Below are 27,447 nucleotides of genomic sequence, written 5' to 3'. Positions count from 1 at the left end.
TCCAAAAAACTATGTATGTGTCAATATCTTTTTAAATGGCAGGTTTGTTAATGGCCATTTTTTGTGATCAACCAAAAGTTTAGAGTGAAATCCATAGATATGTCAATTGTCATGGGATAATTGGTGTAAGTTTGTTAATATGTAATGTTCGGTTTTGTCGCCTCGGTTTGAGGTCGGCGTTTGTTTAATGAAGTTTACATTTCAAAAAAAAAAAACCAAAAGCTAGAAAATAAAAAGATACTCAACCATAAAGAAATGACAGACAAATGATAAATATGCATCTTTGGCTCAAGAATTACCTTGACAGCAGTAGCTAAAGCTTAGAAAAACGACATAATCATTGCTTCTTCCCTCAGCCCCTATCATGGTGCTTCAAAGAGCAATTGAAGAGAACAAAATATACAGAAATAAAATGCCATGAACTGTTGATTCTTCCCTCAGCCCCTATCATGGTAGTGGGTTAATAAATCAACCGCCACCTATGCTCAACAAAGAGAAACAGATGTTGAAAAATGAATTTAAATCCAGAAATCCCAAACAGTATACATTAATCTACGAAAATGATTATTGAAAAAATGCTAATAAAACTACAACTCAATAACCAAAGAAAAAAATCTATCTTTATCACTGAAAATTCGAGAACCCAAGAAAATAATTACCAAGGCATATTGCTTAGCATTAATCAAAGTAGCTGCGTTTTCAGGTTGAGAAAGAGATGTGTGATGGTTTTGGTTACTAGCTCACCACATGGACTTATATATTGTGTTTTGTGTAAGTCTTTTTTTCTTGAATATTAAATTAAAATAAAATTAAATGGACCTTTTGACATGGGTAACAAGGAGCATCTCGCACGGGTGTTTGTAGGGTTGTTTGTGCCCCGTGAACATCAAGAGGGGTGTGGACCGTGCGTTCGATTATTAGCATTATCTGTAACTGTAATTGAAGTCATCGGTTAATCGGTTCGGTTTATTCGGTTAATTTGTCGGTTTTCAGTTCACATAATAACCAAACCAAACATTGGCTAAAATTTTTGTTTAGAAACACATGTAATGGAGGTATAAATACATTAAATATATATATAAATAAATAAATTGGATGTATAAATAAATAAATAAAAAGGAGTTATAAACACTTGAAATAAGAGATAAAACATGACAAGGATGTATAAAAGCTAAAAATATATGAAAATTTAAATGATTCATTTCAATTAATTTCGGTTAACTCATGGTACAAAAAAGATCCATTAACCGATTTTCGGTTAATTTCGGTTCAGGGGCTGCTAAACGTACCCATCTTTCCTTGAATTTTACTAAACGTACCCCTCTCCTTTAAGTTTCAAATTAATAGAGTTTAAACCTTTTTATTTTCTTTTTTGTTTTTTTGCCATTTTGTATCTTTTGTTATTAGATTTTTTTTCCTAAAATGTTTTTTTTCTTGAATATCGTTTTTTTTTCTCAAGAGTTATTTTTATGAAAGTGTTATTTATATATTTTTAAAAGTTGTTATTTGTATATCTTTTATAGAAATTTTAACTGTTATCTTAATGAACCAAATTGAATATCACCCAAACTATGTCCATACTGGTAACAATATTAATTTTATATGATTTCAGTTTCAATAAATCGATACCGATTGAACAACATCTTACACGCGGTACATGTATTCATTTATACGGTTTCCAGTTTTAAAATGTTGTATTAGTTTTTTGAGAAAGTGTGTTTTTTAAACAATTTATTTTGTTAGTAAATAATGTGGTAGGCCCCTCTTTAGAAGATGACGTTATCCTCGGCTAAGTAGTCTGAGTCAGCAGGGATACAATCCTAAGTAGCCGGGTTAAAGTTTTAATAGTAGTTTAACTTATGAGGGGGTCAAAGAGTTTGGACCCCCGCCATCCAATACCGGTAGGTATTGAAGGAGGTCCTACTAAATTTGACTCAGGTCCTTTGCAGGATCTATACACTGAACAATGGCAAGACTCTTACCAAACCGTTCCCTTAACCCCCGACCAGGTAGCCAACATATCTCCATATAGACCGTGGAGATATAAATGGTGAAAATCTTTTATTTTATATAGACAGTAAAATAATGCCAAGACACCACGGACAAACGATAAGGAAGAATCACCTTCAACATAAGAAACTAGTTATTAAAGTCAATAATACATAACCAAATAAAAAGTACGAAAAGATTAAAAATAAAAAGTATTACACTAAACACTTGTCTTCACCAAGTGATGTAAGAGACTTAGGCAAACATGGCCTTTGATTGTCAAGAACTCTTACGATCAATCTTGGATCCCGAGACGACTCACACACTCTATGATGGACAATGGATGATGGTGGTGGATGATAGTGTTGTGAAGGTGGTGGGTGGTGGGTGAAGTGTGAGAGAGGTGGTGTGCCAAGGGATGAGTTGCAAGTGAACCAAGCACTCCTATTTATAGGCTGACCAGAAGCTCGGGCACGGCCCCGTGTCCGCTGAGCACGACCTCGTGTGCAGAAGCATATCTGTGCTATCAAGATTTGCCTGGATTCTGCAAATCTTATAGTTGAGCACGGCCCCGTGGTGGGCGATGGAAGCTTCTACAACTTTGTCTTTTCTGCTGACACTTGGGCACGCCCCCATGCTCACTGAGCACGGGGCGTGTTCAGCCTTCTGTTCTCTTGTTTTGCTTAGGAAGATGCTGTCAGGGGGGTCGGGCATGCCACGTTTGTTCCTTTTCTTGTATTTGTGTTAGATTTAGCTGCCTTTTTGCTTCTTTTGTTTATTTGAGCTCATTTAATCCTGAAAATACAAAAGGAAGACAAAACACACTTTTTCCAACATTAGTACTAAAAAGAGTTAGTTTTATGCCACAATTGATGTAATTTATATGTTGCATTTTGTGCACATCAAATACCCCCACACTTGAATCTTTGTTTGTCCTCAAGCAAAACTCTTTGTAATGTGGCTTTACACTCCCAAATGGAATTGGTAGAAGAGAAGGTTTTTGGGCTTGTCATAGAGTGTCGGGATTTCCAAGATTCATTATTAAGTTTTTATTTTTATTTATTTACAATCCTATTCGTCATGATTTATTAAAAACGTTTCATAAGATAAATTACTTATTATGGCATAACATGCCTTTTTAAAATTCCATTTATATACAAGTTCACATACCTCACGGGGGATCACTCAACACTCGGCCGAAGGTGTATTTTTAGTGAATCACTCGAGAGCGGCATGGAACTTACTCCTACCATATGCTTGCCAAGTAATCAATCCTCCTCCTTTTTAACTATAGACCTTTGTAAATATCAAGAGGACTTTTTGGGTGAAGGGTTAGGCTTGGGCTAAAGGTGGGTGGTTGGGTTAGTGGTTAGTAAAGGGGCGAAAAGCGTAAAAAGCGTCGGTTTTCATAAGACTTTATATTTTTCAAAACTTTTTATTTTGATGAAGTATTTCAAACAAAGTTATTTTTGATAAACTTGTTTGTTTATTTATTTGGCTTCATTCTCATTTTTTTTTCAAGTCATAAGAGAAACTGAGCTTTGTTACTAAAATAAAGGGTTTAAAAGGAAAAAGGTTTAGGTGGGTAAAAGGTGTTTGAATTGGGTTAAGAAACGAAAAGGTTTAGGCTCAAAGGGGTTAACTAGGGGGATTTTGGGTAGGTGGTAAAAAAAAAGAAAAATAAAGGTGTAGAAATAAAAAGGGTTAGTCCTAATGCCTCCATCATTTACTTACTTGGGTTTAAGTTGGTAAGGACCGGGAATGTATTGTCGTGGCTAGTTCTAGAGTTGTAAGAACCAAGCGGCTATTCACAGAAGAAACAAAAAATGAGCATTTAGTTTAAAGATATGTATTTGTATGCTCAGTAAAGGCTCAAAACTCACTTTTGTGGGAATGAGTTTTTATGTGATCAAGTATATATAATCAAATTTTAACTAAGTTTGTCATGTCGTTTCATAATTTTCTTATCTTGGTTCTTTTTATCACGACGCTATCGGTTATAAATTTGTAAAAATATAACCTTTTTAAAATTTTGAAATTCCCAACTTAAACTTAAACAAGTAAAAAAATGAATTTGGGGTGATTAGCAGTTCCAATAGAGTTTTGTGTAAGGCTTGTTAATTAGGACTTGTAAGATTCAAAGTTTTAGCATCCCCCCCCCCACACTTAAATTATACATTGTCCTCAATGTGTCCTAAAAATACGTTTTTAGGTTGATTGAATGTGTAAAAAGGTGTGAAAAAACAAAATTTCATGTTACTGGTACTCTGGACACGGCCCCGTGGTGACCGGGCACGGCCCCGTGTTCAAGTGCCAGTAACAAAAGTTTGTAAAAAGAAACAGAAGTCTGCATACGGGGGTGTGTTCAGTGAGCACGGCCCGTGTCTAGTTACCTGAACTGGATATTTTCTGCAGATTGTGCAGCACGGGGCCGTGTCGGGCGGACACGACCCGTGCTGAACTTGCTGTAACAAAAAAAATTTCTCGGATGATCCTGTTTTCGTGAATGGGGCGCTGGTGCAAGTTTCCCTTATTATCCTTCACCATCCCGCGTGTGTTTTAACCATTACAACATCATCCAAACTTTAAAGCCATCGTTTCATTAAAGTCATAGAGAGAATTACATAATCCTAGAAAGTTAATAATTTAGATAAGCAAGTTAAATGAAGCACAAGAAGCTTAAACCAAGAAGTTCTAGCCTAAAAATTATTCTAATTAGCAAAATTTCCAAAAAGATAATTCTCTCGGTTGGATGCGGCTTTAAAGAACTTCTTCCTCCGGGCATGGGTTCCTCACACGTCGGCGAGCCATTCCTCTATCTCCCTTGGGAGGAGAAAGGCGAGCTCGTTGGCATCGGTTTGAGGGGGTACAACTTCTACCGGGACTTCTTGTAAATCTTCAAGTGAAGGCTCCACTGGAATGTCATCCCATCCGGTAGGATTGTTGACTCCAAGTGCTAGGTTCCAATCCTCTTGAGGGAGCATTGGTTCCATGGGAGGTGATACAAGAATGTTTAACCTCTGGTGCAAGAGGTTAATTTCTTGAAAACTGTTTTCCAGCCCCACCGTAAGATAATTTATACGGTCTATCAGGGCCTCCTCTACCGAAGTCATCACATCAAGAGCTTCCCGTAATGCCATGACGTAGTGTACGAGAGTAGCTTCAATTGAAGACCTTCTCTCTCTTAGACTGTTTCTGGAATGTGCAGAAGATTTTCCACTGTTTTGACTTGACATTCTACGAAAATAAACCAGAAATAGCTTAATATGATGAAATAGTACCTTGGACACGGTCCCGTGTTCACCTTTCTGCAGATTTTGGAACAAGGAATCTCGAAGTTTCAAATTATTTTTCCAATTTGTGAAGCATTTTTGAGTAATAATAACTTAAAACAACGTTATACAACTTATTTTTAACAACATTCCTTGAACAAAACTCAACAAACATCACAACAAAGCTTGAAATCTCAAGCTTTAATGGAGGTTTTGGAGGAAGAAAGATGTAGAAGAAGGAAATGGATAAAAGAGGAAAGGACAAGATGGTTGTTAGAACCTTCTTTTAGCAACTACCTAGGATGGTATGTGAGAAGATTCTCTGAAATCTCTGTCCCTGGATGGTCCAAATGTGCAGGATTCTTGGCTGCATTTATAGAAAACGACAGCAACCTAGACACGGCCCCGTGTCGGCTGGACACGGCCCCATGTGTAGGCAAGATCCTGACACACTTTGTCCGTATTCTGACAGAAAGTCAGAAGGGAATCTTTCTGGTGGACACGGGGGCGTGTCGGCTGGGCACGGCCCCGTGTCAAAAGGCTGCTTATGAAGTTTGTCTATTGTAAGGAATTTATTCGTATCGGGTGGTTCCTTACTTGATGGAACAACCCCAAAGTGCCTAAGATACCTAAATTGCTCCAGATTAAGACGAGAACGCAAGAGGTTGTCTGTGAGGGTGATTCCTATGCTAAATGTAGGTGGACAAGTCCAACCCTTTTCCGGGCTCTCGTTAAAGAAGGTGTATGCCGAATCGCTCAGGTCTATGTATGCACCGAACGAAGTCGATGGAGAGTCCTTCACGGCACAATCGGCACATGGACGACTATCGATCAAGTCCTCGCTAGAGTTGGAGGTATCATTGGGAATATCAGAGTTGTTTGAATGCGATCCCAACAATTCTTCTTTGGTATCGTCTTGAGATGGTTCACTAAAATCCATCCTAAGCTCTTTTAACCAATTAAGAATTAGATCTTCTAGTTGAAATAGTTCATCAAGAAGCATTTCTCCTAGAATGTCCGGTTGAGCGCATTCGAGGGAGAGATAGAGATTATTTTTACTTTCGCCCCTCTTAAGACTACAGGAAAACAATGGGTCTATATAGTGGGGCTTATAATTTAGAAAAAAACATTTTAATTCTTCATGAGAGCCTCCACATATTTGACACCACGTACCATAAGAGTGCCGAAAGTAAAAAGTATCAGTATCACTCATGTTTGTGTCAGAAATTACCAACCGTCGGGATCTTACGGTTCTGTTTTCAGTAACTGAATCTTGGGCACGGGGGTGTGTTGAGTGGGCACGGCCCCGTGTTCAGCTTACTGTCTGACTTAAAACAGGATTACCAGTTCCAATGATTGGGCACGAGGCGTGTTCAGCGGGCACGACCCGTGCTGAGTTCTGCAGAAGCTGAAAAATTTCGAAAAATCCTAAAAATAAAAGAAAAATTTAGAAAAAACGATTAGGCCGTTGATTCCTAACTTTCTTAAAATCCTTGTGTCCCCGGCAGCGGCGCCAATAACTTGATGTGTGTCGGTGTGTATATTTTTAATGTATATTTTAAGCCCCTTTTGACACTTTTTAGCCAAGTTTTAAATTTATAAACACGATATTCACTAACACTAAACACACATATGGGCAAGTGCACCCATCGTGGACGTAGTATAGTGTTGGTAAGATACCGAGGTCGTCCAAGAACACAAGAGCTTTTAGTACCGGTTTATCCTCAATGTCTAATCAAATCAAAAAGTTAGAAAAAGGTTTTAAACTAGAAAAATAAAACTAACTAAAATGCTGAAAAATAAAATAAAAGTAAAAACAGATAGACAAGATGAATCACTTGGATCCGACTCGTGTGTAGTGTAACCTTTGATTATTTCCGCACTTTTGCACATTTTAAGAGATTATCTTAGTTATTGTAGTAGGCCCCTCTTTTGAAGGTGACGTTACCCTCAACTCAGTAGTTTGAGTCAGCAATGATACAATCCTAAAGGGTCGGATTATTGAAAGATAATTAATTAAGTTATTAATGCATAATGTGGTAGGCCCCTCTTTTGAAGGTGACATTACCCTCGGCTAAGTAGTCTGAGTCAGCAGGGATACAGTCCTAAGTAGCCGGGTTAAAGTTTTAATAGTAGTTTAACTTATGAGGGGGTCAAAGAGTTTGGACCCCCGCCATCCAATACCGGTAGGTATTAAAGGAGGTCCTACTAAATTTGACCCAGGTCCTTTGCAGGATCTATACACTGAACAATGGCAAGACTCTTAACAAACCGTTCTCTTAACCCCCGACCAAGTAGCCAACATATCTCCATATAGATCGTGGAGATATGAATGGTGAAAATCTTTTATTTTATATAGACAGTAAAATAATGCCAAGACACCACGGACAAACGATAAGGAAGAATCACCTTCAACATAAGAAACTAGTTATTAAAGTCATTAATACATAACCAAATAAAAAGTGCGAAAAGATTAAAAATAAAAAGTATTACACTAAACACTTGTCTTCACCAAGTGATGTAAGAGACTTAGGCAAACATGGCCTTTGATTGTCAAGAACTCTTACGATCAATCTTGGATCCCGAGACGACTCACACACTCTATGATGGAGAAGCATATCTGTACTATCAAGATTTGCCTAGATTCTGCGAATCTTATAGTTTAGCACGGCCCCGTATCCGCTGAGCACGACCCCGTGGTGGGCGATGGAAGCTTCTACAACTTTGTCTTTTCTGCTGACACTTGGGCACGCCCCCGTGCTCACTGAGCACGGGGCGTGTTCAGCCTTCTGTTCTCTTGTTTTGCTTAGGAAGATGCTGTCAGGGGGGTCGGGCATGCCACGTTTGTTCCTTTTCTTGTATTTGTGTTAGATTTAGCTGCCTTTTGCTTCTTTTGTTTATTTGAGCTCATTTAATCCTGAAAATACAAAAGGAAGACAAAACACACTTTTTCCAACATTAGTACTAAAAAAGGGTTAGTTTTATGCCACAATTGATGTAATTTATATGTTGCATTTTGTGCACATCAGTCTATATGGAGATTTGTTGGCTACCTGGTCGGGGGTTAAAGGAACGGTTTGGTAAGAGTCTTCCCATTGTTCAGTGTATAGATCCTGCAAAGGACCTGGGTCAAATTTAGTAGGACATCCTTCAATACCCACCGGTATTGGATGGCGGGGGTCCAAACTCTTTGATCCCCTCATAAGTAAGCTACTATTAAAACTTTAACCCGGCTACTTAGGACTGTATCCCTGCTGACTCAGACTACTTAGCCGAGGGTAACGTCACCTTCAAAAGACGGGCCTACCACATTATGCATTAATTATTTAATTAATTATATTTCAATAATCCGACCCTTTAATATTTTATCCTTGCTGACTCAAACTACTGTGTTGAGGGTAACGTCACCTTCAAAAGAGGGGCCAACTACAATAACTAAGATAATCTCTTAAAAAGTGCAAAAGTGCGGAAATAATCAAATGTTACACTACACACGAGTCGGATCCAAGTGATTCATCTTGTCTATTTGTTTTTACTTTTATTTTATTTTTCAGCATTTTAGTTAGTTTTATTTTTCTAGTTTAAATCCTTTTTCTAACTTTTGATTTGATTAGACGTTGAGGATAAACCGGTACTAAAAGCTCTTGTGCCCTTGGACGACCTCGGTATCTTACTAACACAATACTACGTCCACAATGGGTGCACTTGCCCATATGTGTGTTTAGTGTTAGTAAATATCGTGTTTTATAAATTTAAAACTTGGCTAAAAAGTGTAAAAGGGCTTAAAATATACATTAAAAATATATTACACTACACGCACATCAGTCGACAACTAGGAAAGCGCCTCAAACCCCCTAACATCGTATCTCTCCGGCACCGGCAATGCAACTCTTCTACTCTCAAACAAAAACGGTCCACCTTGCGGCAACATCTCTCCGGCACCGACATGCATCAGGAAAGAAGCATATAAAGAACCTTCAAAAGTTTGAGATATATAGAACCTTATTGTCGGATTTGTGACTCTATGAAAGATGTGATTAAGGTAAGCGTGCCGTAAAGTTGCATCTGATTTTTAAAACATTTTCCCACTGACATAATATTTTACAAATTGGGAACCACATATTTGTGTGTAAAAGCTCTAGCCAATCTGGGATTATGTTCCGTTTTAGGGTTTCTTCATCACCTATAACAATGTCGATAAACATTGATCGGAACACGCCGCTTAAATCTCAGTTATGTCTCATTGCATTATGACAATACTGACAAGGGTGCTGGTCTTTTCTCCCACTGTGCAAACTTGAAGAATCTCACCATAACACATTGTAGACTAGTGGGCTTGAATGGTTTCAATATATTTCATCTTGGACTATCTAGTCAACACTCGAAAATCGATATGATCGTGTCAAGATCTTTATCTATCAACTGCTCGAAATCCCTTTCGTTTCTTGGGTTCTCACTCGAAACAATACACCAAAAAATAAACTTCAAAAATTCAGTGCCTTGATACGCATCGTATAGGCCTATACGATGCGTATTAAGCCCGCCGCCAGACAACACCTGCACCTGTCAGTCTGCCAAGTCTTTTACTTTATTCAAAACGCATCGGATAGGCCTATACGATGCGTATTGAATTGGAAAATTGTGCGGATAGATGGGTTGGGTGTGATAATAGATTCTTCGATGCATGAAATGAGGGTCGAAGCGTCGCGCTTTAGCCAAAGCGCGGCGCTTAGGGTTCAAACGTTCCACTTTCTCCAACACCGTATAGAATATAAAATCCCATCAAATCTCATCACCCTTTGTCTGCAGATTGCACCCTAAACGCCCCGCTTTGGCCAAAGCGGGGAGCTTCAACTGAAACCGTACACCATCACATCACCGGTTGTCTGGAAAGCAGGCTAAAACGCCCCGCTTTGGCCAAAACGGGGCGCTTTGGGGGTGTGAAAATAAGGTTTGGGGTGTGTGAATATCAAGGTCCTATTTATTGTTGAACTTTTCTGTTGCAGGCATGGGCAAGACTAAACAAGAGTTTTGTACTTTAAATCCAACACTTTTCTGCTCCGAGTGACATTCTTAATTATTTTACTAAATAAGAATAGCACATATAAATTATTTATTAATTGTTCAAACTCTATTATTTGTCTATTGTATGTGTATAGCTACATACAAACGATAGAGAAATGTGTGCAAGAGCTAAGGACGGTTGTTATCTACAAGCTTTTCTAATATTTTTTTTTCTCTTTTTTTCTTCTTATGTTGTATAACAATAGTACTATAGAATGCCCTAATATATTTGACTGAACTACTTGATATATTCATATGAGGGATTGAAAAGTTTAGGACTGTTGCTAAAGAGTGCTATGAAAAAAAAAATATTTGAACCTTCATGGGAGTTGCCTAAATCGGTATTTAAAATCCATTTGTGATCAACTCTTTAAATTTCATAACTAACCTACACGGCGAACATAATAATTAAGTGCAATACTCTAACCTAGAACACTACCAATTGTACGGATACCATCAATAAGATTTTCCCTTGCTAAAATCGTGTATCACAAGGATGGTCAGCAGTGGCATGTTGATCTTCAAACAAATCCAAGATACAATCTTAAATGTTTGAAGAAAGTTGTTGAAGATTTGCATCTGGTATCTGTGGACGAATGAAGTTTATTTTTTTTAACCAAAAGGTCTATTAGAACCCACTTCGGCTATTATAAAAGGTTGGATTTGTTTGTTACATTTTGTTACAGATTTTTAAATACCGACTTTGTTTTATTTTGCTTAATATTTTTTTCGCATTATTTAGATTTGGATTATATTTTAGTTTTTTTGTTAAGCTGTAATCTTTATTACATTTTACCCTTTTTTACCTTTACAAGTTTATAATATCCATACAAGCGAGGACATGTTGGAAAGTTAATTAGACTAGATAGGTTACAAAGTGTTCCCTTACTAAATATGTGGCTCACACGAGCCCTAAACGTAGTTAAATATAATGCAATAATAAAGAAAAGTTTATCAAATAGGGGCAAATTATGAAGGTTAAAATATTCTATAAAACCTAAAATAAATAAGAATGGTAACAATGAATCATAAAGTGACAAGTGTTAAAGGTGGGATCATGGCAATCTTGTCCAAAAGAAAAATCTTCACGTTCAAGTCACATACCTATAAATAAGTATATGCAAGTCACATGCTCTCCTCCTCCTCCTCATTTTTTAAACATCTGTAACTTTTTATACATCATTTGTTTTAAAAAATACACCATAAAATCAAGTGTATTTTTATCTTTATTGTGAGTACCCTATTGTCATACTTTCGGGAAAAAAATGAAAACTTAGTTGCGTAAAACACAATGGACATAACGTAAAATACAATGAGTATCAAACTAAAAACATGATGGAAAATAGACACAATTATCATCAAACAAAAAAAACAAAGGACAACAGACAAAAAAAACATAATGAACAACAAACTAAAACACAACAGACAATAGATTAAACACAATGGACAGCAGAACATGAAACACAATGGATAAACATACTAAATATAATGGATAACAAACTAAAACAATGACCAGAACCTATAACATTAACATCATGTATAGAAAACCTACCCAGTTGAAAAACACAATAATCAAAGCTAATAATAAATTTATAGAAAACCAAAATAAAACATCATCTTCATTGTGTCATACATTATGTTATAGGTTCTGATAATAAATACACAATGGACATAACCTAAAATAATATTGTGTTATATGTTCTAGTAATAACACAATTACGATAAATTGATGAAACAATAGCGAGTCCAATAGCGGCTTCAGCAGCTGGGTTTCCGACAAGCGACCGCCGCATCCATTTCATCTCTGTTATAGCCATTTCTGTACATTCAATGTACTCTACGGATAGAGGAATACATAGAATTGAACATAGTAAAATAAGAAATTGAATGATTTCGTTGAAATTGTTCGTTTGGAAATTTCCCGAAAAGCTAATCATAGGTTCCTCTCTTCAGGCATTAAGATACGTTTCAAACGTGGATGATTATCATAAGAGATTCCCAACATATCATAAGATTCCCGTTCTTGAAAATCCACACTTTTCCAAACCCAGAAAACAGACGAAATTCTAGGATCCTTCCTCGGGGCAAATACTTTTAAATAAGAATACAATGTGTAGACCCAACCAAAACCCAGTTGAAACAATAACCGGAAAAATAAAGACAATGTATAGAAAGCCCATTTTCATTTTATTATACATGTGTTATAAGTTCTGATAATAAAAACACAATGGACATGACCCAAAATAACATTATGTTATAGGTTCTGATAATAACACAATGAATAGAAACCTTAGTAAAAACGTAATGATCAGAACCCAATGACTATAACCTTTAACACAATGCAAAAGAAAATCAATCTTCATTGTGTCATACTTTTTGTTATAGGTTTTGATAATAAAAATACAATGAAAAGAATCTAAAATAATATTGTGTTATAGGTCTTTAAAGAACACAATGTATAGGAACTCTAGTAAAAAAACATAATGACAAAAACCCAGTTGAAAAACCACAATGATCAGAACTTTTAACACAATGCACAAAAACAGAGTAAAAAGTTTTTTTTTAATTAATTTTTATAAAGCAATGTTATACTCATATTAAAAATAAAAAAATGTTCGCTATTATAGGGATTTTTTTTTGTAAAAAATAATATCGTATGAAAAAACTATAGACGTTTTAAAATGAGAGAGGAATTGACGTGTCTTGCATGTAAAAAAAGAAAGTCAACAAATATAGGATATTCCCTTTATATCCTTCTCTAGCTCAATGACTGAAATCATTTTCACGCTTCTTATTTTTATTTATAACTCCAAAGTAGGAACTATCGCATAAAACACTAGGGATGGCAATCAAACCTGAACCCGATGGGTAAACCCGAAACCCGACACATTTGGGACGGGTTTGGGGTCAGTTAATCGGGTTTGGGACGGGTTTGGGAATGGTTATTATTTTTTTCACGAGTTTGGGACGGGTTTGGGATTTAGTGATATATCCGTTTACCCGACCCGTTTACCCGATTGTATACCCAATATAATTTCTTTTATAATATTAATATGTATATATAAGATACATCCATTTTTTACACATATAGGTATTCTAATCCGTATACATTATAGTTATTTGATATATATTTTTATAATAACAATACAAAATGTAATCGGTTAGTAGATACCCGATAGATACCCAATGGGTTTTGAGATGAGTATACCCAACGAGTAATCTTTTTAAATTAACGGGTTTACCCAAAACCTGTGGGTATACCCGATACCCGATGGGTATTTACCCGCTAGAAACCCGACGGGTTTTGGGACGGGTTTGGGACAAGCTTATCTAATCGGGTTTGGGTTTGGGATTACCTAAACCCGTCCCAAACCCAACCCGTTGCCATGATCAGAACTTTTAACACAATGCACAAAAACAGAGTAAAAAGTTTTTTTAATTAATTTTTATAAAGCAATGTTATACTCATATTAAAAATAAAAAAATGTTCGCTATTATAGGGATTTTTTTTTTGTAAAAAATAATATCGTATGAAAAAACTATAGACGTTTTAAAATGAGAGAGGAATTGACGTGTCTTGCATGTAAAAAAAGAAAGTCAACAAATATAGGATATTACCTTTATATCCTTCTCTAGCTCAATGACTGAAATCATTTTCACGCTTCTTATTTTTATTTATAACTCCAAAGTAGGAACTATCGCATAAAACACTCGTATCTTACGCTTTAAAAGTTATAAATCAATATTAAACAAAACAATATTTCCCATAAACTTTTGTCAAGAAAGTATTTGTTCCATCAACATTTCCGATCATGGGCGGACCTAGCCTTTGGCTAGGGTGGGCGGCCGCACCCCTTGAAAAAAAATACAGTGTATATTTTAGGCAAAAAAAACCCGACCGTACCCCTTGAAAATATGATTAAACACCTCATCCGGACCCCAGCAAAAAAATTTTCTGGGTCCGCCACTGTTTCCGATGTCGTTGGTATGACTGATCGAGTGTGCCACGTACACATTTTTGGATTGTTGGATCAACTCTGATTGATAAAGAAATTCTAAATCAATATTAAACAAAACAATATTTCCCATTTTATAAGATTTTAGGCAACAGCATACTAACATTTTTTCAACTCTTTTGGGTTGTCAATTTCTTATTATTATAAATATAGGCAAAAGATCAAATACAAATAATCTTAACATAGTAAACATACAAATTGAAGGAAAACCCAAAAAGACAAGGTGGCATTTTTGTAATTACCACCAACTATCAAAGTTACAACCAAAAATACCTAAAAAAACACAAATTTTTTTTAACATTTTTTATTAAAAAAATCGCTACATTTCGTTAGCAAAAAAAAAAAAAAAAAAATTTTTTTTGCTGCTACTAAAAGTAGCGATTTTTTAATAAAAAATGTTAAAAAATAAAATAAAATAATTTGTGTGTTTTTTTTATTTTTTTAGATTTTTTTAGGTTTTTTGGGGGTTTAGTTTTTAGCATTTTAGCTTGGGTGGGTGGGGGGGGGGTTAGGTTTTTTTTAGGTTTTGGGGGGGGGGGGGGGGTTAGGTTTTTTTTTTTTTTGGGGGGGGGGGGGTTAGGTTTTTTTTTAGGTTTTTTTTGGGGGGGGGGGGGTTAGGTTTTTTTTAGGTTTTTGGGGGGTGGGGGGTTTAGGTTTTTTTGGGGGTGGGGGGAGTGGTTAGGTTTTTTTAGGTATATTTGTAGAGTAACTTTGATAGTTATTGATAATTACAAAAATGCCACCTTGTCTTTTTGAGTTTTCCTTCAATTTGTATATTTAGTATGTTAAGATTATTTGTACAAGAACTTTACCCTATAAATATAAATGAAACTTCTGAGCTACAATATATACATTCATCAAAGTTCAGTGGTCATTTTGTAACATAAGTCGCTGTATATTGTAATGCAAACTAGTAGATGCCCCGTCCGCGTTGCGGGACGATCGCCGAATAATTCTCAACCAATTGAAAAAAGACTACTATAATTTTGCTAGGAAAAAGAAAACAAAAACGATGATAAGACCGTAATTTTGGGCTCAGGGCAAAACTGTAATTTTTCAGGACTAATGAGCTAGTGTTAGGCAGCTCCTTGACACGAAAAAAAATTAAATCGAGTAAACCAATTAAAACAAAAAACCTTTATAGTTTTGGTAAAAAAAAAACAAAACGATGGGAAAAATGTAATTTTTAACTGAGGGCTAAATCATAATTTTAATTCAGGGATAAATCGTAAACTAAATGGACCAACGGGGGAGTGCCAGGAAGCTGCCGGCACGACTGTAATTTTACACTGGGGGCAAACTTGTAATGTCACCAGGAAAACAAACAAAAACGATGGGGAAAATGTAAATTTAAGTTGAGGGTAAAATCGTAACTTGGCTGTGAGGAAAAAACTAATGGAAAAATTATAAATTTATACAGGGCAAAATCATAATTTTGAACTGAGGGCAAAATTGGAATTTTTAGCTGGGAGTGAAAGCGTAAATTTACTTTTAAGTTGGGGTAAAAACATAATTTTGAACTGATGGGAAAATCGTATTTTTAAGGGAAAAAACTAATGGCAAAACTGTAAATTGAAACGGGGCAAAATCGTATTTTTTAACCGGGGGCAAAATTGAAATATTTAGCTGGGAGCATAAGCGTAAATTTATTTTTAAGTGAGGGCAAAAACATAATTTTGAACTGATGGCAAGATCGTAATTTTAAAGTGGGATAAAATCGTAAATTTGTTAGGCCAATAGGGGAGTGGCAGGCAGCTGCCTGGCACTATACCTTTGCCGCTCATTTAGCCCAATGAAAGGCCTCACCTATTCCCGCCGACAACTGACACTTATGTTTGTAGTTGATAATATGCAATTGAAGTTTCCTTCTATGCTCTCTCATCAAGCTCTATTGGTATCCGATAGTCTATACGTATCTAATCTAATCTAACTACTATAATAAAAGAAACCAACTTTTGGACACGTTTCATTCATTGAAGGTATTCTCAAATTTATATTTATCTGAATAAATAAATAATAAACTAATATTAAATCTTATCATACTTTAATAAAATATTATCCTCAAATCTAAATTGTTAATTTAATATATTTTTAAAATAAATAACTCCTCTTATCTACTTATCTTATATTAAATATATAAATAATAAATTAATATTAAATGTTATCCTAATTATTTAAAAACATAACTTTTTTTTATTATTAGGTATACAAAATTATGTTTATTCAACTCGAGTAAAACGCGAGGTTTTTAAGGATATAATTTTTTTTATTATTATTTAATAGATTTTTCAACCCGACTATACACGGGTTTTTTTAAAGATACGAAGTTTTTAATATTTAATATACAAAACTACATTTATTTAGGATATATTTTTTTATTATTTGATAGATTTTTCAACCCGACTATACACGGGTTTTTTTAAAGATACGACGTTTTTAGTATTTAATATACAAAAATACATTTATTTAATCTGTGTAATACACATGATTTTTAAAGATATAACTCTTTTTTATATCTAATCAACACGTGTAATATACGGGGTTTTTAAGGATGTAACTTTTTATTATTTGGTAGATTTATTCAACCTGATTATACACGGGTTTTTTTAAAGATACGACGTTTTTAGTATTTAGTATACAAAATTACATTTATTTAATATGTGTAATACACATGGTTTTTAAAGATATAACTTTTTTATTATTTGATATATAAAATTACATTTATTTAACCCGTACAATATACAAGGTTCATAAAGATATACGTTTTTATTATTTAATATATAAAATTACATTTATTCAACCTGTGTAATACACGTGGTTCTAACCTAGTATATATATAATAAAATATGATGAAGTTAGAAAAAAGAGTTAAACGCCATTTTAGGCCATGTGGTTTGGGTTATTTTGTCAGTTTAGTCCAAATGTTTCATTTTTCTCATGTGTGTCCAAAAAGGTTTCACCGTTGCCATTTTAGTCCACTGGGTTAACTTCGTCCATTTTTTCTGTTAACTAGAAGAGCAATTCGGTCATTTTATATGTAATTCTGTTAACCAGAAAGACAATTCGGTCATATAAAATGACCGAATCGCCCTTCTCGTTAACATAAATAACGGATAAAGTTAATCCAGTAAACTAAAATGGCAACGATGAAACCTTTTTGGACCCACAGACGAAAAATGAAACTTTTGGACTAAACTGTTAAAATGACACAAATCAAATGAACTAAAATGACATTTAAATCTAGAAAAAAAAATAATTAAAATATGAAACTAGTATGAACGTGATCATTTAGATATTTACTACAATTGAATTGTCATGATGGTCATCAGAACGAGTCCAAGGGACCAAAAATTTGTACGGTATACCCGATCCCTTCGGTAACCCTTTTCACATGCCTATTTTTATGCTTCACATGCCACTTAATCTCATTCCTATGTAATTTAAATATTAAACAAAACAAAATGTGACCCTTTTTATGATAGAGAAATGGAAGATGGAAGACAAGGAAAAAGAAGCCTAGAAAACCCGAATAACGATAATAACAACAACAACAAAGAGCAGGATCGGTTCTTGCCAATAGCAAATGTAGGCCGGATCATGAAAAAGGTGATCCCATCAAACGGGAAAATCTCAAAAGAAGCGAAAGAAACTGTGCAAGAGTGTGTCTCGGAATTCATTAGCTTCATCACGGGAGAAGCGTCGGATAAATGCCAACAAGAGAAGAGAAAGACGATCAACGGTGATGATATCATTTGGGCTATCACGACTTTAGGGTTTGAAGAGTATGTTGATCCGCTCAAACAATATCTTCTCAAGTATAGAGAATTAGAAGGGGACAAGGTTAATAACAATGTGCCTAAGCCACATCTTAGCATTGAACAACAACATAATGCAACAAGCGGTTTGCCTTACGAAAATGTTTATTCGTCTTCGGCCGTTAGCATCATGTCTCAACCGCCTTTCATTTCGGCTTCTGATCAACAGTTTGTTTTGCCGTTTTCGTCGAATTCGATTCAGACACAACTACACAATCAACAAGAAAGCATTGATTCTGTTGGGCATTGGTAAATGAATGTTATTTTCCGGTTTCATAAATATTATTTGTAACAATGAGTTTTCTTGAATGTTTTTAAGTACACATTGGAATATCTCTAAAACTTGTTGGGTCATGGGCCAAAATGGGAAGGTCTGGTTGGCCCACCAGCAGCTTTTTGTTCAGTTTCTTGAAATTTATAAATAACCAAGTATATTCTTAATTTCTTATTTATAATTTCAGAAAATGATTAAAAATAATATGAAAAAACATGTTAAGAGTGATTGGTAGCATTGCAGGATGAAGAAAGATGTTAGAAGTTGTAAATATATATGGAACATTGTAACTAATTAACATAAACATAAGAATACATTACCATGAAGTGAAATCTATATTGGTTAACCCTAGTAAAACAACCCAAATAGGTGAAAACGATTTTAAGTTGTTTTCTTCTCTCCCTTGCGTGTCGGACCAATATCCAAGTTAAACTTTTCTCTGTAGTGAATTGAAAGAGAAAAAATGGATTCAATTCGTATTAACTGGAACAAAATTAACTAAAAACGAACAAGAACAAAATCCGTTAAAAACGAATGAGAATAATATAAACCAAAATGAACGAACACAAAATTGGCTACAAATGAACTAAAACTAGCTTAAAATGAACAATGACAGAGTTGATACTACATAAAACACCTTGTTACAAATCAAAATATCAATTGGAAATATTGGATCTTAATCGTAAGAGAACAATTCAAAGCAGGACAAATTGAAATACAAATAATCGTGATAGAAAATCGAACAGAAACAAAAATCGTAACTGATAAAAACTAAACCTCGTTACAAATTAAAAGATCGATTAGGAAAACGGGATCCAAACTGAAAAAAAAATCAAAGAAAATTACTTCTTGTACATTGATAATACGACTAAATTACACAAATGGTCCTTTATTTATACAGAAAATTGCACTATTTGTCCTTTATCTTCATAAAGTTCAAAAATTATCCTTTATGATTAGATGAGAAAAATGCCCGGATAGTCCCTGTGGTTTCGCATTTTTTCACCTATAGTCCCCAACTTTCTAAGATTACCTGAATTGTCCCCAACGTTTCATTTTTTGTTCCCGGATAGTCCCTGGGTCTAACTTAAGTTTGTTTTCTCTGTTAAGTGGGTGTGAAATGACAAAAATACCCTTTCCTTTAAAAGGCCAAACCACAGGGACTATCCGGGCATCTTCTACATTTTTAGAGAAAAACCCCACAACCACACTTTCCGGCGAACTTTTCCAGCGAAATTAATTTCCGGCGACTTTAATATATATATATATATATATATATATATATATATATAGAGAGAGAGAGAGAGAGAGGCCGGTTAACGTACAATACGTCTTATCCTACATTATGTACGCGATGCCCTCAGCCGTACGATCTTCAATCGATCAAACGCGAGCGAAACTAATTTAAATGGTTAAATTAATCATTTTAATATATCTAAATCATACCAGGAAGGTTAAACGTCATTGCGAGGTCATAAATCTCTGTAATTGACCGATGATAGTTCAAAATCAAACCCTAGCTAAATCAAATTCAAAAACCTGAAAATCTTCTTCCCCAACCTCCCTTCGTTCCTTTTAGTGCGATATCGATAATAAGAACTACTAATTTGGGAGTTGTAAGGGTCAAACGGAAGAAGAATGATAATGATCGACCAACAATCGAAGAAGATGAACAGTAACACACACACAGATTTTTCACATGCGATATTCAATTTTCCACATGCGGTTCTATACACCCCATGCCATTTTTCACATTACCCCATGCTAGCCATTTTTTCACATGCGATATTCAATTTTCCACATGCGATTCTACACACCCCATGCCATTTTTCACATTACCCCATGCCATTTTTTCACATGCGATATTCAATTTTCCACATGCGATTCTACACACCCCATGCCATTTTTCACATTACCCCATGCCATTGTTTTACATGCGATATTCAATTTTCCACATGCGATTCTACACACCCCATGCTATTTTCACATTACCCCATGCTAGCCATTTTTTCACATGCGATATTCAATCTTCCACATGCGATTCTACACACCCCATGCCATTTTTCACATTACCCCATGCCATTTTTTCACATGCAATATTCAAATATTCCACATGTGATTTTGTCCATCTACACACCCCATGCCATTTTTCACACTACCCCATGCTAACCATTTTTTCACATGCGATATGTATTGAATTTGCACCAAATCTGCACCTGATCGAACGGCTGGGATGATCGCGTACGTATCGTACGATAAGCACATTTGTATTTTACTCTTTACCTATATATATATATATTACAACTTTACTGATCGATTTTTTAAAACTCAAACCAAATCCACAGACACCGAGTCAAACCACAAACACCACGTTCCTCACCGGCGACGTAACCGTCACCGGCGAAACCGAGTCTGACTCACCGGCGCAACCGCGAACAACCGTCGATCTCCGATGCTCCACACAACCACCACCTGCAACTTACCTCCATCGACCAACCTGCAACCTTGTTCCGTTCATCCGTTCTCCGATTCTCCGACATCCGTTCACCTCCGTCATTAACTATCACACCACCTCTCTGTTTCATTGTTCATCATCACCCAACCTTCATCATAATCTCCGTCGTCATCTCCTTCTTCTTCTGCACCACGTTCAACTTCAAGATTGACATTCATCATCTATGCCGACCACCGCCGTGTAACCTGCAACTCCTTCATCTTCTCCGACGGGTCCTCCGGCCTCCATCACCTTCACCGTCGGTTCATCATAACCACCCAACAGCCACCACAAACCTTCACCATCGTTAATCAACTGCCACTAGCACCATCACTGAACGTTAGAACCACCACGATCTCCGCCAATTTTCCACACCGACAAAATCACCACCGTACCTAACCCTGCTGTTCACCACCACAGCCACTAGAGAGAAAAAGAAGGGGGAGAGAGAGGGAGAAGGATCTAGATTTAGGGTTTCATCTCTTCAAAGATGTGTGTATTTGTGTGTGAGATTTACAAAGATATGTTTTTCTTTGTTTAGAGAGAGAGAGGGGAGTAGAAGATAATTTGAGATTTGATTGATGTTGTTAAAGTTGTAACATATATATATATATATATATATATATATATATATATATATATATATATATATATATATATATATATATGGAGGGGCTCATGCGAGAACCACCCTTATTGTGAGAACCTTGAGAACCAATGTGAACACAACCTAAAATAGCTAAAAAAAACCTAACCCCCACCCCCCTCCCCAAAAAACCTAACCCCCCCCACACCCCCCCCCCCCCAAAAAAAAAAAACCTAACCCCCCCCCCCCCAAGCTAAATTCTAAAAACTAAAACCCCCAAAAAAACCTAAAAAAAACCTAAACCCCCCTCCCCCACCTCCCAAAAACCTAACCCCCCCAAGCTAAAATGCTAAAAACTAAACCCCCAAAAAACCTAAAAAAATCTAAAAAAATCTAAATTTTTTTTTTTTTTAATATTTTTTATGCTCAAATCGTTACTTTTAGTGGCAAAAAAAATGTTTTTTTTTTTTAAAAAATGTTTTTTTTAAAAAAAATGTTTTTTTTTAAAAAAATTAAATTTTTTTTTATTTTGCTTCGAAAAGTAGCGATTTTTATATAAAAAATATTAAAAAAAATTAGCTATTTGTAGGCTTTTTGGTGTGTTCACATTGGTTCTCGCGGTTCTCACAATAAGAGGTGGTTCTCGCATGATCTTCTCCCTATATATATATATATATATATATATATATATATATATATATATATATATATATATATATATATATATATATATATATATATACTAGTCGTTTACCCGCGCGATGCGGCGGGAAACGTATCACTTAGGTTGATGAGCCTAGGGCTATGTACGGGACGGTTCGGTTTTGAGCCATAACCAAACCAAATTCGCAATACAACGGAAACACAACACTTGTTAGTAATTCTAAGGGTGAGTATGAGAAGGTTCATTTCAGTAAGGTCATAACTAAAATCTAAATTTTCGGTAAAGGGAAGGTCTGAATAGCGTTGTCCTGCCAATGTGCATCCATGGCATATCATTTAAAAAATTAAACAAATGTGAATGCTCTAAACAAACTGTGTGGAATGAAGTTCGTATTTTACCCCATAGAATCAAGTTCTCATCCACCATTTTGTGAAAATCAAGTTCTTATAAACCTTGGAAGTAATCAAGAGTTTTCCCCTAAGGGCTTTCTTCTGTGGGGTACCAGGTTCGACCTTCACTATGTGTGCCGGCCCAGCAAGCCCAGCAAACCATACGCACCGATGGGAAGTAGATTCGAACTTGGGCGGTTCCGAACTTTAGTAGAGCTACGCACCGATGGGAAGGAGATTCGAACTTGGGCGGTTCCGAACTTTAGTAGGGCTGTAGGGGATCTTTTACCAGTCAATCTATATCGTTAAAAAAAACCTTGTGAAGTTCTAGATAATAAATTGTGCTTATTAAATTCACAAAGTCATCCGTGTGAGAATCTAATTTTCAAGGCTTCTACCACGTCAACAAATGGTATAACTGTTAAACCATGTATTATTTACAACTACATGCATCATCACATTACCGTCTAACACAAAATGCCAAATCATCACAAAGTCAACTTCCGTACAAGGTTATACAGTATAATTATACAAAGAGAAAAAAAAAACTTAGTTTCAAATTGATTTCAAACGACCCAATCTTGTCATGTTGGTTGATCCTATAATTACACATGACCCCTAATTAGTGTTCTTGAAGAGCATAATGTATATTTCGGTTCTAACAAAAGCAATAGTCAACGGAATAGGCAAAGACCAAAGGTATACTCTCTCCTGCGCCTATGCCTCTTTCTCCTTTCTCGTCCTCTGATTCTTAGTATGCCTTGCTGCAATAAGTTTGGCTCGCTTCACGGATCAAAGAGTAAAGAACTATGATATTAATTTAAATTTTAAAAACAATTTATGCATCAAGGCAAGATTTAGATAGAAGCAAACCAGCTGCTGCAAGCTGTCTTGAGCTCCAATGGTCATAGGGCTGGTGGGTATGGGACTCAGTTTGCTGACCATTGAAAAATATACAATGAGATTGATACCTCTGGTATAACACTAATAGCAATGCCCCACCCCCGCCACCGTACCAGCAAGAAAGCATGTGAATTTGTGCTTGTGTATCTTTAGACTTAGAGGGAACACAAAAACAGATCAAAAACCTACTTGAAATTGGGAATAATGCTATATTTAATATGAATTGAGCAATGAAATCACGAAATTCATAGTTCTCCAACAAGAAATGATGAAATCAAAATGAAAGAGTTGAAATTTCCCCAATTGCAGACAAATGAATTAAAGGCCCCATATAATAAAGATTTGGATTGAGAATACCACTTCGAATGACAATGAATCTTTAAATATAAAGACCTGGATGAAGAATACCAGTAGTGAGGTGGCATAGACGGAAAAGCAAGAACCATCAGCAACGACGCAGAGTTACCATGGGGAGAAACAATCAGCAATGGATTAGGGTTTTGGTTTCGTTTTCTCTCCCCAATCTTGATCCAGGCCTACTCACAGCCCCAAATTCTGTATTTCAAAACATTAAAAAATATCAACTCATAAGACAAAATCCAAATCCAAACACCCCTTGAATAGAAAAAAACAGAGACCACTACGGAACTATAATTGTTAAAACATAAAATTTACATCAAAACCATACCTCATTGAATCCCCGCACAAGATATCACTCCATCACCTATTAATATCTTCAGTACCTACAAACAAGCATCAAATAAGAAACTGATAATCAAATATCCAACATCATTTGATAGTACAGATATGCATTATATATATAGTATAGATATAAGTTTTTTTTCTAATAACAGCAATCTTATCTAACTCGAGTGGTCATGGCTACATGTATCATCATGATTGAAATGATTTATTTTTTTAATAAATCAATAAATAAAAAATAACTCCCTCTAGGCGTTATATTCCTACTTTTTAGTATGATCCTGTAACTTAACTTATATAACTTACTGCAGATAAAAACAAGATGATAGGCAGTTATAGAACAATGATCCCTTAAGGGTAGCTACAGGGGCCAACCGAAGCTTACACCAAGTGTGACATCCAAGGTCTTAAGCCCCCTTAATTTAAGGCAAACACTACCCAAATAAAAAAAGACAATATAATGGTATAAACAGAATGCACCTAAAAGTTCAGTTTAATTAGCAATGTCACCTTCAAATCAATTAGTTAACAAGTAAAACACATCATCATATTGACCTTAACAACATACATCTTTTTCTAAATAGAATGTTCTTTGCAGTAATAAAACTAATATACAAAGCAAATAAAAAAAATAACACACATCAATCCTTACATTGAAGTAATTTTGAAAGGGCATTCAAACAATTGATTAATACGACTGTCATTAAAACCGGCTGATACCTGGCAAACATCAGTGTCAAATCGTGCTTGAACTTCATCAAGTAAAGCAGGCCACAATTCAAATTATATCTTTTGCCATGAGAACACCAGAGCAGTAATTGGATCCAACTGATCTGCAACTTTAGAAAAATCAAATAAACCCTTCATTGGTCTCCATGTAAGGGGACAATGTAAAAACTTTAACAGAAAGCAAACACTTAGAAACAATTAAACCCTTCATCGATCTCCAAGAGCTCCAACAAAAAAAGAATGCACGAATTGTTAATCTTATCGATTGAGGATCCCAATACCCGTCTCATATGTCACAGCAAAAAAAACCCTAAAAATCAAAGAAGGAAATAATTCAAAATTCTCGTTAAGCTGGTGAACCACATCTTGTAAAACCCTAATGAAATTACGTGTTAACTCAACAGGACTTCTCCTTCAAGTTAGATGAACAACAAAAGGGTAGAAAGCTGAGTACAACGAAAACAACCAGTCCATTTTTCTGGTAACATTTAGACATTTTAGGGTTTGATTACCTTTGTGTTTGCTAATAGTTGATGTGGAAGAAAGCCGAAAGAAACCACAACAAAGATGACCGGACGAAACCTTCAGTTAGGGTTTCTTCAAATCGGTGTTCAACCCTGTGTGTTTTCAATTTCATTGATGTTTGTTCTACATCTCAGGTTGTTCATCATCTGATTTCATCTCAAACCATCAGCACTCCAGATATCTTTCATCACGGACAACGAAACCCTAGTTTCCTCCACCGGTGGTTCAAACGCTTCTGATCTAGATCTGAGAGAAAGAGAGAGAAAGAGAGGAGAAAGTCTGATAAAGTTTGTGAGATGTGAGAGTGGAGGGAATGGATGGGGCGATCCGTGTGAAGTGAATATCAGCCGTTCAGATTGTGATCCGTGTGAAAAATTGAAAGGAATGGACGGTTGATGATGATTCAGTTGAAGGGTAAAAAGTTTGTGTTTTCTTGTGCTTTAAATCTTGTACATTGTGTATTAAGTGTGTTTTCAACACATTCCTAAATGACCATCCTACCCTTCCTATATGCTTATTAAAGTAGTATAGAAGATATATATATATATATATATATATATATATATATATATATATATATATATATATATATATATATATATTAAAGTCGCCGGAAATTAATTTCGCCGCAAAAGTTCGCCGGAAAGCGTGGTGGTGTGGTTTTTCTCTAAAAATGTAGAAGATGCCCGGATAGTCCCTGTGATTTGGCCTTTTAAAGGAAAGGGTATTTTTGTCATTTCACACCCACTTAACAGAGAAAACAAACTTAAGTTAGACCCAGGGACTATCCGGGAACAAAAAATGAAAAGTTGGGGACTATTCAGGTAGTTTTAGAAAGTTGGGGACTATAGGTGAAAAAATACGAAACCACAAGGACTATCCGGGCATTTTTCTCTGACTAGATTTTGCACGCTCTTTGTTATTTACATTAACTCGTGTCAACTTTTCAGTTAACTTTAAGGTAAAATGACCACTTTACCCAAAGGATATAATCAGTAATTTATTTATAAAGGACATAATTTGTAATTTACTCAAAATTCTTTTATTTTCTTTCTTTAGATGTACCTTTTTCTTGTCTATCTATTTCTATTTCTATTTTTTTATTATTATTGTTTTATCGATTACCTAATAATTTTCTAAATTAATTAATTAACACATTTTTTATAAAAATATATGTGTTTCTATAATGTATTTATTTTAACTATTTGATTAAATTATTTAAGTTTCTTATTTTACAATTAATGTATTTTTTATACTATATTAGTGTAATTAAGTTATAATTTATCACTTTTACAATTATTATAAGTTATTCGAACAAGATTTACATCGAAACTTGGATAAAAATAAGCATGTTATCGCACGTTATGACATGTCAGTTTAGACATAGATGAAAAAGCATGTCACAATACTGTATTTTGAGATGAGTGCCCTACACTCTAAAACAACCAGTCGCTTTAAAAATGACGTTACAAAAACTAAAAATTTTATAGAACATCACATGTTAAATAACCACATCACAAATGAAGGGTTGGTAGGTACCATAACCGAAGAGTTTTGTGGTACATATTCCGAAGGCGGTTTTGGAACTGAAAAGACGATACGTCATCGATGTATTGATATTTTATAGCCGCTAAAACATGGATTAATATATTATAAATGACATGTTTAAACGGTTATACCATGTTAACCAATGATGACACATAGTATTTTCAGTTCCAAAACTGCTTTCAGAAGATGTACCACAATACTCTCTGGTTGTGGTACTTAAGCAACCTCCATTTATCAAATTAAAATATTAACATGCTTTTTTATCTATGTTTTAACTGACTTGTCATAACGCGTGACCGACATGCTTATTTTTTATCCACGTTTCGGTGTAAGTTACATGCAAATAATTTATAATAATTGTAAAAGCGATAAAAAATTAACTCGATCACACCAACGGTTTATATAAAAACATAGTATAAAAATCTAGAGTAAAGTTATCCTAAAAAGTGTACTAAATCTAAGAAGGTAAAAAAAACA

The 27,447-nt window shown here is 35.2% G+C and overlaps 1 protein-coding gene and 2 long non-coding RNA genes across 6 annotated transcripts; 1 reads left to right on the top strand and 2 right to left on the bottom strand.

The window, feature by feature from the left end:
• Positions 1-267: 267 nt before the first annotated feature.
• On the bottom strand, positions 268-720 carry LOC110918087. The gene is made up of 2 exons (XR_002581059.2): positions 660-720; positions 268-479 (listed from the first exon to the last, which is right to left on the bottom strand). It is a non-coding gene; the product is annotated as an uncharacterized LOC110918087 (long non-coding RNA).
• Positions 721-17,798: 17,078 nt separating this feature from the next.
• Positions 17,799-18,506, top strand: LOC110916131 (nuclear transcription factor Y subunit B-1). The gene has a single exon (XM_022160889.2). It carries the CDS (start codon positions 17,828-17,830, stop codon positions 18,407-18,409), a length of 582 nt encoding a protein of 193 aa, XP_022016581.1. The 5' UTR covers positions 17,799-17,827; the 3' UTR covers positions 18,410-18,506.
• Positions 18,507-23,044: 4,538 nt separating this feature from the next.
• On the bottom strand, positions 23,045-25,715 carry LOC110916857. 4 transcript variants are annotated; one of them, XR_002580081.2, is made up of 7 exons: positions 25,410-25,714; positions 25,102-25,207; positions 24,889-25,007; positions 24,155-24,209; positions 23,875-24,021; positions 23,437-23,500; positions 23,045-23,346 (listed from the first exon to the last, which is right to left on the bottom strand). It is a non-coding gene; the product is annotated as an uncharacterized LOC110916857 (long non-coding RNA). The 4 variants fall into 4 exon arrangements; XR_002580082.2 differs by having other exon boundaries at positions 24,889-25,001; positions 25,410-25,713; XR_002580078.2 differs by having other exon boundaries at positions 23,045-23,327; positions 24,889-25,207; positions 25,410-25,715.
• Positions 25,716-27,447: the final 1,732 nt, after the last annotated feature.

This window comes from Helianthus annuus, chromosome 14 (assembly GCF_002127325.2).
Source record: "Helianthus annuus cultivar XRQ/B chromosome 14, HanXRQr2.0-SUNRISE, whole genome shotgun sequence".
In the NCBI taxonomy this organism is placed as follows: Eukaryota; Viridiplantae; Streptophyta; class Magnoliopsida; order Asterales; family Asteraceae; genus Helianthus; species Helianthus annuus.
Note: the sequence above shows the minus strand (reverse complement) of the source record. Positions and strands in the feature narration are given on the sequence as shown.

Excerpts from the sequence above, each read along its gene's own strand:
- LOC110916131 (XM_022160889.2), top strand. The coding sequence starts at position 17,828 with ATGGAAGATGGAAGACAAGGAAAAAGAAGCCTAGAAAACCCGAATAAC.